General features: G+C 35.1%; 3 protein-coding genes across 8 annotated transcripts in view; 2 read left to right on the forward strand and 1 right to left on the reverse strand.

Moving 5' to 3' along the window:
* The window catches only part of LOC106871486 (phosphorylase b kinase gamma catalytic chain, skeletal muscle/heart isoform), an 84,715-nt gene extending 76,011 nt beyond the window's left edge, over positions 1-8,704 (forward strand). For all 4 annotated transcript variants that reach the window (XM_089353802.1, XM_014917967.3, XM_014917966.3 and 1 more), the window contains exons 12-13: positions 2,048-2,092; positions 3,921-8,704. In XM_089353802.1, coding sequence (XP_089209928.1) covers positions 2,048-2,092; positions 3,921-4,181 — 306 coding nt within the window. In that variant the 3' untranslated portion in view covers positions 4,182-8,704. The remainder of the gene's footprint in view (positions 1-2,047; positions 2,093-3,920) is intronic.
* Positions 8,705-9,354: 650 nt separating this feature from the next.
* LOC106871487 (large ribosomal subunit protein uL23) lies at positions 9,355-15,570 on the reverse strand. Its single transcript, XM_014917969.3, has 5 exons — positions 15,410-15,570; positions 13,126-13,414; positions 12,559-12,735; positions 10,598-10,667; positions 9,355-9,412 (listed from the first exon to the last, which is right to left on the reverse strand). Exons 1-5 carry the CDS (start codon positions 15,462-15,464, stop codon positions 9,398-9,400), a joined length of 606 nt encoding a protein of 201 aa, XP_014773455.1. The 5' UTR covers positions 15,465-15,570; the 3' UTR covers positions 9,355-9,397.
* The window catches only part of LOC106871488 (ras-related protein Rab-34-like), a 48,685-nt gene continuing 44,382 nt past the window's right edge, over positions 15,535-19,837 (forward strand). Inside the window, exons 1-2 of one of the 3 annotated variants that reach the window (XM_089353806.1) lie at positions 15,575-15,709; positions 15,843-15,907. The gene's annotated coding sequence lies outside the window, so the exon portion shown is untranslated. Of the gene's footprint in view, positions 15,710-15,842; positions 15,908-19,837 lie in introns of all 3 variants that reach the window. The other 2 variants (XM_089353804.1, XM_089353805.1) reach the window with 2 other exon arrangements.

Here is a 19,837-nt window from a genome sequence, read left to right on the forward strand (position 1 = left end):
TATATATATATATAGATAGATAGATAGATATAAGTGTATGTGTATATATACATGTCTGTGTGTTTGTGCCTCCTTGATTTCAAATTCCTTATATAAGCAGTGTCATTCAGTTCCAATATTCTATGAGAACATGTCTGGTCATGGGGAAATATTACCTTGCATGGAAACAGGTGAGGATTGACAACAGGGAGGGCATTCAGCTGTAGAATAATATGCTTCAATAAACTCTATCTAGTCCATGCAAGCATGGCAAAGTGGTTGTTAAAATGATGCATTTTGTGGTTCCTGTGTGTTTGTGTGTGTATATATATATATATATATATATATATATATATATATATATATATGTAAATGGCACCCGTGAATCATGGTCATTGCCAGTGCCATGTAGATGGCACCTGTGAATTGTAGTCATGGACGCTACTGGTACCATGTAAATGGCACCTGTGCTGGTGGTACAAAAAGCACCTCTTACACTCTTGGAGTGGTTGGTGTTAGGAAGAGCATTCTGCTGTAGAGACCATGTCAAATCATACTAGAACCTGGGACAGCTCTCCGGCTCATCAGCTCCAGTCAAACCGTCTAATTCATGTCAGCATAGAGAACGGACATTAAATGATGATGATAATATATATATATATATATATATATATATATATATATATATATATACACACACACACATACAGACATACATTATTTTTGTGTGCATATATTTATGCACAATTTCTATGTATATATTTTCACAGTATCTATAAATGTATATGCATTTAATGTAAACATTTATTGATTCTGTGAAAATACATTCAATCAGGAATAACCTAATTTTTTCAAATTCCTCAATGAAGAAAGAATCAGTCTCTAACTTAGATGATACTGCTATTTTAACCCCAGGAGGGCGCTTCCTCCAGCTGTTTCGCACTTGATATAAATTGCAAACAAGGAGAGAACTCCTTCCTATTCTAGCTCAGAGACCACCAGATCGTGTGGTTTCAATTTCATGATGGATACCTGTCTGCTAGACATAATGGTAGTTTACCCCTATCTCGCAATATATAGAAAACAGTGTCACACAGCCACTGGTTTTGCAACTAGCAAACTACCTTGTTAATATCTATTAGTGATGAAAGCAGTATTTATACAGAGAAGTAATGGTTATCACCACCTAAATGTGGGTGTTCTATAAGAACAGACGATACTGCTACTTTAACCCCAGCAGGATGCCTCCTCCAGTTGGTTATTCAGTGTGCTTCATACTTGATACATATTGTAAGTGGTGAGAGACAGTGGAGGCGCAATGGCCCAATGGTTAGGGCGGTGGACTCGTGGTTATAGGATCGTGGTTTCGATTCCCAGACCGGGCGTTGTGAGTGTTTATTGAGCGAAAACACCTAAAGCTTCACGAGGCTCCTGCAGGGGATGGTGGCGAACCCTGCTGTACTCTTTCACCACAACTTTCTCTCACTCTTACTTCCTGTTTATGTTGTACCTGTATTTCAAAAGGGTCAGCCTTGTCACACTGTGCCACGCTGAATATCCCCGAGAATTACGTTAAGGGTACACATGTCTGTGGAGTGCTCAGCCACTTGCACGTTAATTTCACAAGCAGGCTGTTCCGTTGATCGGATCAACTGGAACCCTAGATGTAAGCGACGGAGTGCCAACAACAAAAAGGTGAGAGACTACCAGATCATGTGATTTCGATCTCGTTTTGATCATCTTTAGTGATGCATACTCATCTGCTAGGCATTCTAGTAGTTTACCTCAGCTTGCAATATATTGAAAGGCACTATTTATTACGCAGCCACTTCTCAGTATAAATACTGCTTTCGCAGTCAGTGAGATGGTCATAACTGGAATGTCCTTTATTATAAATTTGTTCGATCACAACTGGTCTGAAGTTAAGCAATAACAACAACAATACATGTATGAAAAAGAATTATTTAACGTAAAGTTCATGTGTTTCAGTGATAAGATTTCTTATAATTGATTTCAGTTATTAGTGACTTAATGAGTTTTAATTGCTCTGTTTTTGGTTAATTTCCAGCTCGGAACAGAAAAGAAATTATTTAATGCTGTTAAAAAGTTTAGGGTAAGTGAACTCATATATAACCTAAAACTTACAAATGAAATCCTGCCTGGAATTAGTTGGGGCTTTACTATGCAGTTTCACAGGTTTCTACAGGAAGGGATACATTTACATGAATCTAAAAGCATTCCCATTTATAATGTCCTAAATGATATTTTGATATTCACTACCATTGATTTAACCATTTAGTACCTTCATTACTATGTCACATATAATGCTTGTTTATTCACATAGTTTTAATTATGCATTATCTTGTATCTTTGGTATTTATCATGTATTATCATGTATCTTTGATATTTCGATGATGTTATTGTTTACTTTTAGAATGACATTGTAGGACAGCTGTGAGAGGTTGTATCTGGTCAGTTTGAACATAAAACAGGTAGAAAGAATATTTGTGCCAGATATGGACAGTTTTAATGCTAACGGGTTTTTGCATTTATTATTCAATTTATAATAAGAAAAGTCAATGTTATGAATTTGAGTTTCCAAGAACACAAAGAAACAGAACTGTTACATGAGTTGATTCCCTTTTGACATTGATTTGTGGCATCCAAAGCACCCATGTGTAGGTTTGCTGTAGTATTGAAAAGTTTTTATAGTAGTAGCCTGTAATGACATCTCAATAGTGAGATAGTCACTCAACCTACTAGTTAAATCCCCCTCAAATCTTCACACCTTATTGTCTTAAAGAAAGGATACTTTAGCAGATGTTTTTCTTCTTATCTCTAAAAAGATGAGATAGTTATGGTTAGAATGCCTTTCTTTGTATGTCTACTGGTTCAAGATTGACCAAAGGGTTAATCAACAATGAATAAGAATTTGGAAGGGCTGTAAAATCATGCCAAAACTAACTTCGTCTGTGCTAGTGCCATGTAAAAAGCACTGAGTCCACTCTGCAGAGTGGTTGTTGTCAGGAAGGGCATCCAACTGTAGATACCATGCCAAAACAGTCACAATAGCCTAGGGTAGTTTTTCTACCTGGCTGGCTCCTGTCAACCACCCTTCCAATGGAAGATAGACATTAATCGATGATGATGATGAATCCTATACCTCTTTTCAGCCAAAAAGACTAGGAATATAATTTTGGAACCTTAATATGTAATTGTATTGTATTTTTTCTTTTAAATTGCATACAATATTATGAGATAGGTATATACACAGTATGGCTGAATAGTTTTCAGTGGTTCTCAACTGGTGTCCACATAAGATTTTGTTGTTAAAATTTACGTGCAATAGATTGGGTACATTTCTACAATGCACAAAATATTTTAAACAATTTTTATGTTATTCCTAATATTTAATTATAAAAATATAATAGGGTTTTTTTTAAACATTGAATAGCTATGAAGGTTTACCTGAGTAGAATAGCAGTCACAGGGGTTCACAGGCAAAAAATGGTTGAGAACCACTACTTCAGATGTTTGTTTGGCAACCAACAAGTCCCATGTTTGTTCCTACGGCATCATGGACAAATATCATTTTATATTGCCTTGTGAGTGAACTTAGCTGGAAACTGTATAGATGCCCATTAAGTGGATAGTGCCTGTAATTCAAAAGGTACTGCTTTGTCACACTGATTCTGCTCGAAAATTAAGTAAGGGTACACATGTCTGTAGAATGTTCAGCAAATTAATGTTTAATTAAGGAGCAGGTAATTCAGTTGATAGAATAAAGTCCTTGTCAATAAATTGTATCTCTTCAGCTATTTTATTGTTAAAGATTATATGGCAACTTTTAGAACATTCCTTTGCTGAAATTGGCTTTCATACTGTTCTGTCACGACTCTGATTGAAACTAAGTTCTTTTTATTTTTCTGATATCTTTGCAGGCTGGCATTATATGTATTCGGTTTTTCTTCCGACTTCAGTACTTCTATCAACATCCTCAAAATGTCTCAGTGGAAACACTACTAAAAAATCCTTACCAACTGAAGACTATCAGGAAAATTATAGATGGGTGTGCTTTTAAAGTCTATGGGCATTGGGTAAAACGTGGAGAAAACCAAAATCGTGCAGCTTTGTTTGAACACTCTCTCAGAGATGACTGGAAAACCTCTGACAACTGGAGGTCGTCTGAATTAACTCGATAACTAATTCCACTAACACTTTTTCTTTTAGCCACATTATTTCACCTCTCCATTCCTGCCTTACACCTATCCTCAATATTTTGTATATACTTATATTGTCTGCCTAATTACATACACTCCATTCTTTCAGAGACAAGTGAAAAACCAGAAGTGTCTTCATTTTCATCGAATAGTATTTTAAGATTACGACAGTTACCATTTTAATTTAGATTTTGTAAAGTTTTTAAAACTTTTAAAATTTTAAACACTTTTTAATTATTTAAAAATATTTTAATAAGCACAAATGGTTACATCTGTTTTTTAAAATTATTTTATTTACCAACATTTGTGTTTAGGTGTATTAGTGTTCACTTGAATAGTGTTAGTATTACTGAATTTGTCTCGAAGTACAGTCTGAAAATTCACCGACAAGCATACTTTTATAGAGTTCTTACAATAAGATAGTGAAGTTACTGCTGGTAAAACCATTTATCTTCCTCTCTCTTGCTGCTTGATGTAGGATTCTATATAAGTTTCAGTTGCTTTGCTGAGTTCTGATCATTTTTACCTGCAACAAGTTCTTTCAGCACTTGCATTCATTTTACACGTGCAGTTACATAGTGTATGATATAATTACCTTACTTGAAGTTAATTTTAAATTATTATATATATATATTTGGATTTAGTGAAATTGATCAAATAAACATTTGGAATAGGAAAAAGTGGATGGAACTATCTTATATGTTTAAACCCAAAGTTGTTTTGTAATTTGAAAACATTAGATATTTGTTTTCCTTCAATTTTTTTTTTCTTTATCTACCATGCTATTCTATAAGAAATCATTAATTTAAGAAACATGTGCCGGTTATAATTTCAATAACCATAAGTGATGTAATAGCACTGCTAACACAGTAGAGCATGGTATAGACTTGTTTCAGCTCTACTGCCAAATGCATATTGGCAGATATATCTTTAAATGTAAAATTCCAGTATTTAAGGCACTGGTAATTCAGTCTTTAATATGAATTAAAATTCATATTTGTTTTTATTTAAAATGTCATTGAAATGATTGACAAACCCTGAAATATGAGCTAGAGAAGGTAAAAGAATTTTTTTTTTTTTTAGTTAAAACTTATTTGTTCTATAAGGTTTTCCATCCAAGATCCTCTCTGATACTACTTTTGTTAATGTTAAGACACGTTTCTCCAGTGCTGCTTTTTCCTGTTCCACATCAGTCCCATTCCCTGCTTCATTTATGTTCTTTCAAGTGTAGTTTTCCATAGCGTCTATAATTGAATGATGGCGTTTCCATTTAGGTAGTCATTATTTAGCTATTTATGAAATGGTGTGTACTATTTAAGGGTGTTTTTTTTTTTAACTAATGAATTGATAAAATTTAGCACCTTTCCAAAACAGATAGAATTCTTTTATTAATTTGGATGAAAAAGTTTCTATTGACTAAGGAAAGAGTTAAAACTGTTTTATATAAACAATTCTCATAGACTCTGCAATTGCTATTGTTTTTTAAATATCAAAACCTTGCCAGACAGTTCCATCATGTATATATATACATATGTATATATATATATGTCACTACACTGAAAGTCGTACCTATTTGAACAGGGCGATAGAGACATTATAGGAAATATAACCAATAATTTTTGTATCTACCCATTTCTAGTAAGATATTGCATAGAGATCATTCATTTAAGTTATTAATCAATCATATTTATATAAGCTTTAATATAGAATTTCAAAAATGGCACACCAGTTTTTAACACTTTGTAATAATAGCTTTCAGGTTTTTATAAAGGATTTGTCTTTTTTATCACAAACATAAAACAGTTAAATTATCGCTAAGATAGTGTTGAACAGTTTATGAATATATCTCCTGTTCACCAAGCATTGAATTTATTTTCAAGTCATTGTCTCTTTTAAACTTTAGTGTATTTATGTTTAGTTTTGTTCTAGTATTTTAATCAGCATAATGTTCCAAAATACTCCATCATATCAAAGCACCAAGTGGTTGTAACAACTATACTTGAAGCAAAAAAAACAAAGCCCAAACGACCCATTCTCCCCACCCCGGTGTTTAATTAAATATCTGAAATACTTCTATTATTCACAACTCCAACAGATCAATAAATGTTTACTATAAGGTTTACAAGAAGAGTGCCGTGTTGATCAAACAGAATCCTATTATCCCCTCCACTCACTCCCTTGGTTAACAGAGCTGGTTGGAGTCAATATACCTCCCGGTGTTTCAATATGTGATAAATTTTGTTTTCTGTTTATTATTAATAAAATGGAATTAACACCAAAAATTATAAATAAAAAAAAATCATTCTTATTCCATGTTGACAAGATCTGCTAATAGTCTCAATGTTTGTTGATATCACCTTATTCTCTCAGCCCTTTCTTCAGTAGCTAACCAACTATTAAAATTGTATTAGTTGAGGGATTTTTCCAAAAATAACTAAATATCAACCAAAGTGCTTTGGTAGCTAACTTATTTTAGAGCTAGTAAATAATATTCAATCACGAAATTGAGCTTCATATAAATATGCTATTTCTATAGTATAATTTTATTTGCTCCCCAAAATTACAAAAAAAATCCAATAAAAAACATGAACTGATGAGTTTCCATAAACATCTTTATTTAGGCCTATAACTACTTTTTAAAAAAATATCTGTGGCTCTAAGAACCCAATTATAGACACTAGTTTTTACTTGATTAAGAAAACAGTAAATTTCTTTCGTATCTAAGATTTAATATGTCAAAACTGGTATCCAATACACTGTTATCATTAGCATATTAATTTATCTTGTTTCAAATGCTACAGTTTATCATACCTAAAGCATGGATTTACAGTAACCAACACTTAAAAATGAAAAGTAAAATGTTTGAAAATGAAGTTATTTCCTTAGAAATGGTTTTTTTTTTTTTACTGTTTTGTTTGTTCAAGAAACAAAAATTTACCAGAGGAATTATAAAATAAAGAGATCTGCACAACTCCACTTGAAGTCTAACGATATTTTTTTATAATTTTCGATATAGAATCTTGTATTAACTTTTCATCACAATGTTTATTTTTTTCGGGTTTTGATAAATTATATTTGGTACAACTGAAAAATTATTATATAATTGTCCATTTTAAAGAGCAACTGTCAAGACACATTCATGGAGGAACTATTACATGCAATATATTTTATTCTAAACAAAATAGTCATGCTGCTCATTAGTTGTCTAGAGAAAATTGTCTTATAGCGCAGCTAAAAACACTGCATTCTTACAGTAGGCAACCACGCATTTTCAGAAAATGTTTTATGAAAAGCTTATTCAAATGTAGGAGAATAAAATTAATTAAAAGGGAACATTAAAGTATATTACATTTAAGCCAACCTATTATACTCTTAGAGATTAGTATAAATGTATTTACTATTCAGACATGATTTACGCCGAGGTCGACTTTGCCTTTCATCCTTTTGGGGTTGATAAATTAAGTACCAGCTGCGTACTGGGGTCGCTCTAATCGACTGGTTCCTTTCCCAAAATTTTGGGCCTTGTGCTTAGAGTAGAAAATATATCTAAGATACTGAGCATGATTTTAGAATAAGTATCAGTTAGCTAAATACTCAGAGCAAAGACATATAACAGCAATAAGTCAACAACAAAACATCGTTACCTAATTACAGTATAGCCATGTGCTATCATAGTAACTGGATTATAGGTTGCTATATATAATATTCTGCAAATGACATTTTGGTTTTAGCAGAGTAATATAACCAGCATCCTGGTTTCAAATTTCAATTGAGAAATCAATTGATTTCACTACACAATCATTTGATCTTGTCAGGTATATAAAGAAACATATCACCAAATATTGTTATGGCATGTTTCATTATGTCACTGGTTTTAAACAGGTAAACGTAAAATATTGCATCGATTTACAAAAAGAAAAAAGAGACAATTTGCATGTAATAAAACCTCTAGAATGTTAAGTTAAACACTATTTAAACCAGAACTACCAGATTGTGTTGGAATAGTTAAATTATTCAAGGTAAAAAACACTTTTTGTTGGATTAATTACTATTTTACTTAATCTTTTCATTTACAATTTACTCATGCTTTAAAGTGATAACATGTAAAGAGATGCCACCAATTTACCATTTTTAATATTACAATAATATAGCTGCTACTGTGTAGCTCAATGTTGAAATGTAAATGTTTAGAACAATTTGAATGTAAACCAGAGAGGAACAGAAACATTATTCAACACTAGACTTATTACAACTTAACAATATGACTAAATATAACTGTCTAACCTAAATTAAATTTTTTTTTAATACAAACTATTACCAGAATACCAAAAGAATGTTTTTATTTTATCCACCAAAACTAGTGTGAATACTATAAGTTTTTCACTTGTCAACAACCCTTTCCCTACTGAAAATATTGTTCATGTGTCATTATGATTTGAGAAAGAAGACGGGAAATATTTATTTTGTTTTGTTATATGATTAAAGCTATCAAAAACTACAAAAAAGTTGTCTTTATCACTAATGGACTCTCAAACAAGATTCTTCCTTCTGTATAAATCATTTAGCACCAACAAGAACTGTCTTCCAAAAAATGTCAACGACCTCTTATTAATGCTCCTTCATTTGCTGCAGCCAAACTGACCATGTATGTAAGTTCATTTCAACAAAGTACATCCAAAACCTTATAAATTCAGTTAAAAATATCAAGAGACTAGTCATCATCGTGTAACGTCTGCTTTCCATGCTAGCATGGGTTGGACGATTTGATTGAGGACTGGCAAGCCAGAAGGCTGCACCAGGCTCCAATCTGATCTGGCTGAGTTTCTTCAGCTGGATGCCCTTTCTAATGCCAACCACCCTGAGGGCCAGTCACACAATACTGGCAACGGCCACGCTCAAAAAGGTGTTTTTTATGTGCCACCTGCACAGAAACTATGCAATCTCAATTCTTTAATGCAACCATTAAAATATAAAAATGGCCATTACTTCATATACACTACAGGTGTTATTGAAATTATCAAAACCCTAAGACAAACTGGTTTACAACTCAAGCACACTATAAGTAGTATTTTGATAACTATAACATAAATCAATAGCGTTACTTAGAGACAGGACACAATGAAATCAAAAAATGATAAAAAAAGAACACTAGAAATACATTCACAATAGTTTATTTGTATAAACCTATACAGTACTGTTTAGATGATGCCGATCTGAAAATAGAGAAAAAAACAAAAAAAAAATTATAGTTATATAAACAGTAGCCGAAACCAATTTAAATTACTTTCAAATGTAACGCTTAATTATTCATGATTTTGAATTAATCATGCATTCTCTTGTAGCTTTGAGATGTTGACGAGGTAATTATTTTTAGAATGACTTAATAGGGTAGATGGTGGAGGCCAGTTTGAATGCTAAAAGGTTAAATACCAAAATCATTCAAGCCCACCATAGCTCGATATTAGAGGTAACTTACATTTTGTCTGACAATTCCACTAAGTAGATAGCACAAGTACAAATAAAAAAATAAAAGTATGGGAAAGCCAATAGAAGCTCTGCACCACCACATTCCATGTCAGCAAAAGTTAGATGGGTTAACACTTTCAGAGAAATTCTTAATGGGAGCCAGGGCCCTGGTCAGAGGAACACATTGCTTGGAATTAATGGATACCACCCCACCACTAACATTTGCTTTACAATGTACTGAAAGCACTCTATTGAATCAGCAGAACTAGAGATTGCCATGCCCATGAGACCGGATGAAAGGGATATCAAGATGTTATGTTTCCTCTAATCATTTGCAACCACATTACTGCGTATATTGGATGCAGTACGAGCACCAAGAGGGGTTACTTTATACTCTGTAAAAGCAAAGATTAGAATAATATTCTAGTGTATCTTGACAAGGCTGCAGAAACTTACAACCCATTTCATTACAGACATCCTTATATACAGTATATTCCAAATGTACTCTGAGAAATTCTAAGAAACAATATTTATAAAAAGATATGTACCTCTATTGCATAATTCACCATAACTGTTCTAACATTCACCTTTCTATTGTCACATGGGTCAGATGGAATTTGAATGGATCTATTGTCTACGGCTGGATACTCCTGTCACCAATCCTCACCTTTTTTCATGTAGGGTAATATTTCCCCAAGAAAGTGACACAAGTTTATAACTATCATATGTAGTCACCGCAAGGAGACTAACACTTACAAGTTTCTTTCAGTTTGTCTACCAAATCCACTCAGAGCTTTAGTTGACCCAAGGCTATAGAAGACACTTGCCCAAGGTGCCTGACAGTGGGACTGAACCTGACACCATGTGGCTTGGAAGCAAACTACGTACCACAGCCATACTTGCATAGGTTATAAAAATATTAAAATACTAACCTTGTTTGCAATATCCAGAGCATCGTAATCTGATACTAGTTTGACGTAAGCTTTCTTCTCTCCATCAGGCCTATAAAAATAAAATAATCAAATTTTAAGACAAAGACAATATTGACACTTGACAGATAAACATTGAAATTACTGAAGATTAACTACAAATCAACAGGCAAGAGTGTTAGGGAGATATGGCATCCGCTTTGTAACTGTTTTAAATTCTATCTTACTCTGCTGTACTCAAGAAAACCGGCACACCACAACAGAAATGAGATCCTAAAACCAAGGTGTCATCTAAGCCACCCAGTACACTGTAAAGTGGTTGGCATTAGGAAGGGCGTCCAGCTATAGAAACCAACCAAAAACAGACCATGGAACCTACTTTGCCTCCTGGCTCGCTGGTCCCTGTCAAGTTGTTCAACCCTTGTCAGCAGAGAAAACACATTAAAAGTTGATGTGGTGGCACTTTGAGCAAGTGTATTTTAATGCAACTACATACTAATCAATGCTCTGAATGGTAGGCAGAAACTATACAGAAGTGGCATGTTAGTTGCAGTCTGTGCTTTGAAACAATTTTGGGAAGGAGAAAGTGTTGACATTCTTTATCATGCAATTATAAAGACAGGTAGAATAAAAAGTCCTTTGCTTTAAGCAACAATAATGGCACACAGCAGCATGGGAAAATAGTAAAACAAAGGTGACCTCAAATTTCATCTAGTGACTTTTTCACAACTTGGCTAAAACCTTTGAAAGCAATAACTCACTTCAATGATATACAGACTAACATCAATATTCATACCAACCTCAATGCCATATCAATATCAAGCAGTTAAGTTAAAGAACATTTTCTTCCCTCATAGCTTAGGGAAGGAAGGGTCCATAATTCTTTATAGGACCTCCAGACTGGCTTGAATGCTTACAATAGAGTGCACTCTACTAAAGGAACTGAAGGACAAGGTAGGTGATGGAGTAAGTGTATTTTCCATGATATATATATATATATTCAAATGTCAGATTTTAAATCTATATAGGCATAAGCAGAATCAATAAGACAGACTCCAGAAGTTTCCATGTACCAAGGTATATGAGTCTATGGAAGAAGGCACTTGACCAAGCTATAGTACAATGTAATGGAATTGTAGACACAGCATGCCAGTATATATCATGTTAACATATAACAGAAAACCAGCCAATGTACTAGCTGCTGAGTCAGTCAGGAATGCTGAGGGAGAGGAGAGAGAAAAGCACCTTTCAATTAAATGTCAAAGCATGGGAATTGAATTAAAAAAATGACGAGCCTAATAAAAATCATTCGCAACATCTCAAGGTGTAACTGAAAGACAAGCACAATAAAATACTATGCATACGAATTCTATAGCAGTGAAGCAAGGTTAAGTGCCCAACATATCAATACAACATTTACAAACAATATAAAATCCCACAACACCTTTAACCCTCCAGCATTTAAACTGGCCAGATCCAAACTCTCACACCTATCCTACAATGTAATTCTAAAAATGAACTATACCAATATCTTAAAAAGTAAAATTGCTGTCTCCCACACATACAGGCTTGTCCTTTGAGGTGCTGCATGAATGCACATGTGCAAGCTCCATATCAAATCGTCCAACCCATGCCAGCATGGAAAGCGGATGTAAATGACGATGAGATAATACAGGATTGATTTAAAAAAATGGGAATAAATATGCAATACATTTGACAAAGTAATCTGAATGCTGAAGGGTTAAAATTACCTTTGTACATGTATCTATTGAATCCCTGATAGAAAGACTATCTTCAAGTATATGTTAAATCAAGTACTTATCTGATGCATTCATTATTAAAACCCAAACCACTAGAAACAACTGCCAAATCTCCATCCAACCACACCATAAATGAAACATAGACTGGCCATAAAAGTTTTTCCACCAAGTAACATTAAGTGCTCTCCAGGATGAAATACCCACCTAATTAATGTATTGACTTTTTCAGCATCAATGTCATACAATTTTTTCACAGCCTGGTTGATTTGATGTTTGTTAGCTCTTTTGTCAACAATGAATACCAATGTGTTATTGTCTTCAATTTTTTTCATAGCAGATTCTGTTGTCAAAGGATATTTCACAATCCTAAACTGATCAAATCTGAAAGGCAAAAGTTTAAATTGATACATAAAAAAATGACCAGACACCAACAGAAGTAGAACTATTACAATGGACTACGTTTAACCAATAGTTGCTAAATAATTGATTCACAATTTGCTAGACAAACTCTGGTGAGTTTCTGCTCAATAATAGACTTCTTTTAGATTACTTACATCATTCAAACTCCTTACAAGTATTAGAAATAAACTTTGTATCACTTCAAACTATTCCTGGCATTGGAATGTCTCACAAGAAATACAGTAATATGAAATCGTTTTAGAGTGAATTTGCAATGCAGATTAATATAACATACATTCCATCTACATTCTTTCAAGTAAAAAAATTATCGAAAGTAAAACTTCCGTTATCAAAAAAACATTTATCACTTACTTATCTTCACGTGTGCCAGTGCTTTTCCTGGGGTATTTTGGGTCCCTTGGCAATCGAAGAGTACGTGGTCTCCTGAACTTCACGCTCGTGTGAATCTTCTTGGTTTTCCTGGGATGAATACCTTTCAAGACCGCTCTCTTTGCTTGAAGTCCCTTAACAATAGCTTTCTTTGCTTGAATACCTTTCAAGACGGCCTTCTTTGCCTTCACAGCCTTTGACCTGGCTTTGCTAATAGCGGTAGGCCGTCTACGGACGCGTGGTTCTCTTTTCTTTTCTGGTTTTTTGGTAGCTGCAAAACAAAAATATAACTGTTTTAAACTCCTCTATTATACAAATTTACGGGTTACTATGACTGCAAGTGAAAGCTTTGGGATAGCTCACTCGAATCCCCATACCTATCAGGACCTCTTTCGGTCAGAGCTGACCATGGGTAGTATCCTTTTCAGCTCCGCTGGAGCAACGTCTCTGTAGCTAAACAGAGTGATAGTCTCCGTCACATAGGTCACATGTGTATACGATCTCAGTTCTGTTGGAGTTACTGCGCTCAGTCCTGAATCAAGCAGGCCTTCCCAGCATATTCACCCTGCTTCGACAACGCACACTGCGCTGGCTAGGGAACGTTCACCGCATCTCTCGTGACATTTTCTATGGGGAGCTGGCATCTGGAAGAAGAGCCATCGGTCGACCTCGGCTCAATACAAGGATGTTGTAAAATGACATTTGAAGGCCTTTATCAATGTAGAGTCCCGGGAGAGCCAAGCAGCTGAATGGGGAGCACCGTAGGGGAAAAGAAATGGGATACAGAAATGACGAGTAAGAATGTATAATAAAAGAACTTATAAGAATTTTTTTCAGAATCGAAACACCTGTATGGAAAAAAAAAAATATCTACGATCTACCCTTCCCACGAAGGCTGAGGGCTCCAAGAATAGCTATTCCAAAACTACCCTTCTAAAAAAAATCAGCCATGTATATACACATAAACGAAAAGAATCTTGTGAAAGTGAATACAGTTAAGTGGTCAGGAGTCGATGAATCAAATGGTGTTCGCATCGTCCAATTAGTCTTGTTTCTCTTTTGCCAGGAACGATTTATACGGGGTAAAGATCGGGATTTCCCTGGCGCCAAACATTCACTTTATTTGCATATTTTCAACGCATGCGTAAAAACGAACCGGAACGTCAAGTCGGATAACGTAGTATGAGATACCAACTCAACACAATTCGAAGAATCACAATTATACTTTAGAAACGATGTTAGACCCAGTGTAGCATCGAACTTGATCACCCGCCTGACGCCAGGGAAACAAAAGCTACATATTATTAACGATGAATTAAATAAATATGCCACGTGTAAAAAATTTACGTCCAACTAAAATTATTTCGATCAGACTAGCGATACAATTAAATATCTGTATTATGCCCCCCCGCCCCACACGTCAAAGCGAGTAACAGATAAGTGCTCCTGCATGGTCGTTGACCAATAAATTAAACAAGAGTTGACAATTAATGTAAATAAGAGCATGATCTTTAAAATTTAACCTTTTTGAACACCAGAAACTCCAGTACTTAAGAAGTTACAAATCTATCAACTTACCAACCTTAAAACAAGGGATTTATTAATTAAACTCGTTCATATTAAAACGGTAAGGAGAAAAAAATTCGGACAAAGTAAAGAATATGTACATCCAGTATTTAGGGTTTTTGTTACGCCGAAAACGGGTGGTGTACGTATTCTTTACCTCCACCAAAAACTCATATATTGAAATAGTTGAATTATTAAAGAATAAAAAAGCTAATTAGAAATACATTGAAAATTTACCACCGAAAACAACAAATTAAAGGATTACGTTAATATATCCCTAGGAATATGAATTTTTAGAAACGCACAAAAATATCACCAATTCTCACCATTTCATTATTGTATCATGTTATTACAATAAACAAGCTTTCTGCTTTAGCAAAGTCCCCCTCACATTTAATTTAGATCATATTATTTAAAAGAATCTAGCTAATCGTTTTAAACAATTAAGTTGCTGTACACAGCAGATATTTATAGTGCAAAATTTAATATACTTGGTTTAGAGCGGCAGTTTTAGCTTTTAAGTAAAGAAGTAAGCTTGTCCGACCATGTGGTTTAAAACCGCAGCATGGTGCTTATTAATAAGGTATTTAACTAACATAATGGGTGATTTAGACATACATACAATAACAAGACTCCTAGTTGAGAAGGTTTAGAAGAAAATAAGAAAGAAATCGGTGTGGAAATAAAAGGTAAAACTAACCTTTGGAGGAGGATTTTCCTCCTTTGCTAGATGAAACCTTCTTCTTGGGAGCCATCTTGGTGTAAGAGACAGAGTAAAGGAAATGGGGTTGACACGTAAAAGAACACGGAGTACCGTGTCATGAGAAATATTTCCGCTTCCGTGTCAAAGGTCAGGGGTCGTAGAGAAAATTCAGGTCAGCTCGTTGCGAAGCGATACACACATCACAGTCGGGTGGAATCTGTTAGCACTGTAGAAAGAAGTTAACAAGTTTAAATTACAAGTAAGTTTTCAATTGGAATCTACGCTGTCTACCCTATTGTAAGTTTAATTTTATCTCTCATTTTCACTCTAGATTCAATGATTTAATTTGATTTTAACTCTATTAATTATTTGTTGTGATGATGCCCATCTCGTTTCTAACCATCATCAACTTTACATTCTTGGATTACAGGATCTTACCCGGATATTTGCAGAAGTGGCTGGTTGGACATCTCGTTTCTTTTATAGTACTTACTGGTAATTTTCTTGTCCATTATGAAATATCGTTCATTATCGTCGTTTTTACCATAATCATCATTCACCGCCGCCGTGGTGGTGGTGGTCATCATCCTCATCCTCACCACCACCACCATCATCGCTGTCGTTGTTGTCATTGTCATCATAAACTCATTCCCCTGGGGGTTGATAAAATACATTTCATCATTCAGGGTGGTTAAATATGGTACCGTCCATTCTCTCTCTCTCTCTGAAAGAAAACGGCTATGGTCGCATCTGGAGAGGGAGAGGTCTCGGCAAATTAAAAAAAAAAAATACTCAAGGCACGCCTTATATTACGATGACATCCCTACAACTTAAGTAGTTGAGGGCCTAAGGCCTAAGTAAAATTAAGGTCCAGTCAAGTACTGGAATCGATTTAATTATTTCTGTAAAGCATCTTAGAGGTGAATGGAATTATAATACAAGACTAAGAACTTTATCATCAGTAACCCACCTCCTAAATTTGTGCATCCTGTCTAAAGATTTGTTCTTAAAATTACTTAAGATAAAGTGATTTGACATTTTTTTGCGGGTGGTCCTTTCAGTTTGAAGAAATTTATTTTGGAATTTGTTTCTGATCAATTAAAAAAAAATACTTTCAGAAAAATGATATTGTTTATATCTAATTATACTCAAAGTCGCTGTATTCATCATCCACTCCCCCGTCATCACTACCATCACGGCTACCATAATCATCATCATCGTTGTCGTGATGCTGTGTTGGGACAGGTTTACAAATAAATAATGCAGCACTGTCTACCCGCACATCTTAACCCCCCAATGCTAGCATCCCTATTCTGTCCAGTGCACGATGTAGAACTTACTTCAATGACACATTTTATGGTGTTTTTCAACGACACTGCGGTTTTCTTGAAAATTATCGGAAACTTTCAAGAAGTAGAAAAGTTTAATATGTAGACACAAACACATTTGAAAGTCAAAGAGAGAGAGATAATCATATACATATGGAAAATCCTGGAGAGGCTTGTTCCAAACTTCGGCCTTATATAGAATCTTAATGCACAAACTGGTACATACTGTCAGTTTCCAAATATGTCACCTTTGAAATTTCGAGTAAAAATACTCTATTGTATCAGTCTGATATTTAGACGTCCTCAGTTGTTCAGCTGCTTACCTTAAGCATTAAAAAAAAAAAAAAGCATAAACTCCTAACGACGATACCGGACCAGTCATTCATTCAAAGATACACTCAAGGAAGATCAGCTGTTGCAATCTCAATCACAGACCAGCTTCCAGCCACAAGGCAACATCCAATTTGAATGAAAATAAATTAAGGTTGTGCACCAGCATGGCAGTAGTCCTATGACTGAAACCACCAACAAAAGAAAAGATTAAAAGAATGGGGTTTTGCTTTTAAACACGTTAAAACTGACTGAATTCAGTTTTTACATTTATATAACTTTCTAGTTGTAATATTTTTTTTACGTAGTTTGATTAGCAACACTTTTCTTCTATTATAATTCTATTCGCGTCTCTGATGTGCGCCTTTTGACCTCTACTTCCTAGTTTTCCTATCAGGAGGGGTTGTATTACTCATTTGGACATCTAACATTACCCCTATAATTTTCAAATTTATTGCCGAAAATTGCAAGGAATGGATATCAAAGCAACTTGTTTGCACATCTCCCTCCCACGGCTTTCTCCATCGTTTCAGTCACCTTTTACTATCTATTCCTTCATAATAGGTGTCTAGCTTCCCCTCCTAAACATTTTTGTCCTTAGTATTCTCTCTATCTCTCCTGTCACATGTCGTGTGTCTTATTTTCCTCGTCTTCTTCACATCCACCCTGTCTCTTCCATTTCTTCCTATTTCTCTTCCTTCTTTCGGTCTCCCGTTTCTTTCTTACATTCCCTTCTCTTTTCTTTTCATTTTCTTAGTCTTTTCCCATCTCTCTCTTACTCTCTGTTGTACTTCCTCCTTCGTTTCTTCTATTTCTCTTTCACCTCAAATGTCCATCACGTTCCTCTCTTCCCCGTCTACATCACCATCTATTTCTGTCCATGTTTAATTTCCTTCTCCGCCTATCTTAAATTCCTCCCTCAAATAATTTTCACATTTATAAAGACGTGTGACATAGTTTATTACTGAAATCTTTTATGATTAGGAAATACTTATTAATTACAAATGTCTGCCCTGTGGTATTTCTTTTGACCCTTTTCTGAGATCAAAGTCTGCTTAGCCTTTCATCCTTTTCATCATCATCATCATCATCCTTTAAAGGCCGTTTTCCATGCTGGCATGGGTTAGATGGTTTAACCAGAGCTGGCAAGCTGGGGAGCTGCACCAAGTTCTTGTCTGATTTGGCTTGGTTTCTATGGGTGGATGCCCTTCCAAATGCCAACCACTTTACAGTGTGCAGGGTGCTTTTAACATGCTACTGGCATGAGTGCTTTTACATGTCACCAACATGAGCTCTTTTACGTGCCACTGGCACGAGTGCTTTTTATGTGGCACTGGCACAGGACTCTTGCAGGTCAATCCTCTTCACCAGGGGATGCAGCTTTAACACTTCTGCTGTGGAGGACGGGTCTTCTTGAGTACAACAAGGCGCCAGGTATCTTGTTCCTTTGTCATCTCATCTGAAGTACCAGTTAAATACTGGGGTTGATAGTCTCAGCTTATCCCCTTCCCCTCAAATTGTTGGCCTTGAGCCTTAATCAGAAATCATTATGAAAGTGGAAAGTTGGCAGAATTGTACGATATCTTGTAGTGTTTCTTCTGGCTTTTTTGGGTTCAGTTCCTGCCAAAATCAGTTGTAATTTATCATTTTAGGGTAGATGAAATAACGTACTTGTCAAGTACTGGGGGTGGGGTGGAGGAGTCTTTCCTAAAATCAACTGGCCTTGTGCCTAAATCAGAAACTATTAAAAGGGGGCAAGCTTGCTGAATTGTTAGAGAGTTGGATGAAATGCTTAGCAACATTTGTTCAAACTCATTGCATTCTGGTTCAAATCCTGCTGAGGTTAATGTTGCAGTTCATCCTTTATAGGATCAATAACATAAAGTACCAGTGAAGTGCTGGTGGCATTGACTGACCCCTCTTGTCCTCAAAATTCCTGGCCTTGTGCCTACATCAGAAATTATCATTATTATTATTAGACTTTTTTGTATCATTTCTTTGTATGTAAACCCCCACACTTTATGTTGCTCTCCTCATCCTTCACCCTGGTGGCAGGTAGAACTCTTAGCATGTCAGGCAAAATACTTAGCGACATTTTGTTCATCCTTATGTTCTGAGTTCAAATTCCACCAAGGTTGACTTTGCCTTTTATCCTTTCAGGGTCGATAAAATAAGTACCAATTGGTCGCCCCCTGAAATTGTTGGCCTTGTGACAAAATTTGAAACCATTATTATTCATATACACTCAACAGATTAGACTGTTGGAAAAGAAAAATTCCTAACATTGGGCTAGAACAAGCAACCTTAGATGCCAAGAACCCTCCTAAGTATCCTGGCTGTCCCGAATAATAGCTAATAAGTACCAGTTGATTACTGGGGTCAATGTAATTGACTTAGCCACTTCCCCGAAATTTCTGGCCTTGTGCTAAAATTCGAAACCATTATTATTATCTCTGCCTCAGCGAAGGCGGAAGTATTGTTAGCAGTCGTGTTTGTTTGTTTGTCCGTGGACAAAATATCTCAAGAACTGCTGGATGTATTCGGATGAAACTTTCAGTGATATTTGGCCTCATGACTGGCATGAACTGATTAGATTTTGAGATCGATCTGGTACCGGTCAAAGATTCTGGATTATTTTTCCTGTATTTTTTACTTAATTTTTGAGAGTAGTCAGGTTCATTTTTAGTAGTCTTGTTTGTGAGAGCAGTTGAGTTTATTTCAGATATTCTCATTTTAAAAGTCATCTCTGGCTGATTGTTGAGAGGAC

This window comes from Octopus bimaculoides, chromosome 6 (genome assembly GCF_046866305.1).
Source record: "Octopus bimaculoides isolate indiv1 chromosome 6, ASM4686630v1, whole genome shotgun sequence".
Lineage (NCBI taxonomy): Eukaryota > Metazoa > Mollusca > Cephalopoda > Octopoda > Octopodidae > Octopus > Octopus bimaculoides.

Bases quoted from the DNA above. Each gene is read 5' to 3' on its own strand.
- LOC106871487 (XM_014917969.3), bottom strand. From the start codon at position 15,464: ATGGCTCCCAAGAAGAAGGTTTCATCTAGCAAAGGAGGAAAATCCTCC. The intron at 13,415-15,409 runs GTTAGTTTTACC...TTTGTTTTGCAG, and splicing joins AGGAAAATCCTCCTCCAAAG to CTACCAAAAAACCAGAAAAG. The intron at 10,668-12,558 runs GTGGGTATTTCA...TTATTTTTATAG, and splicing joins AAAGTCAATACATTAATTAG to GCCTGATGGAGAGAAGAAAG.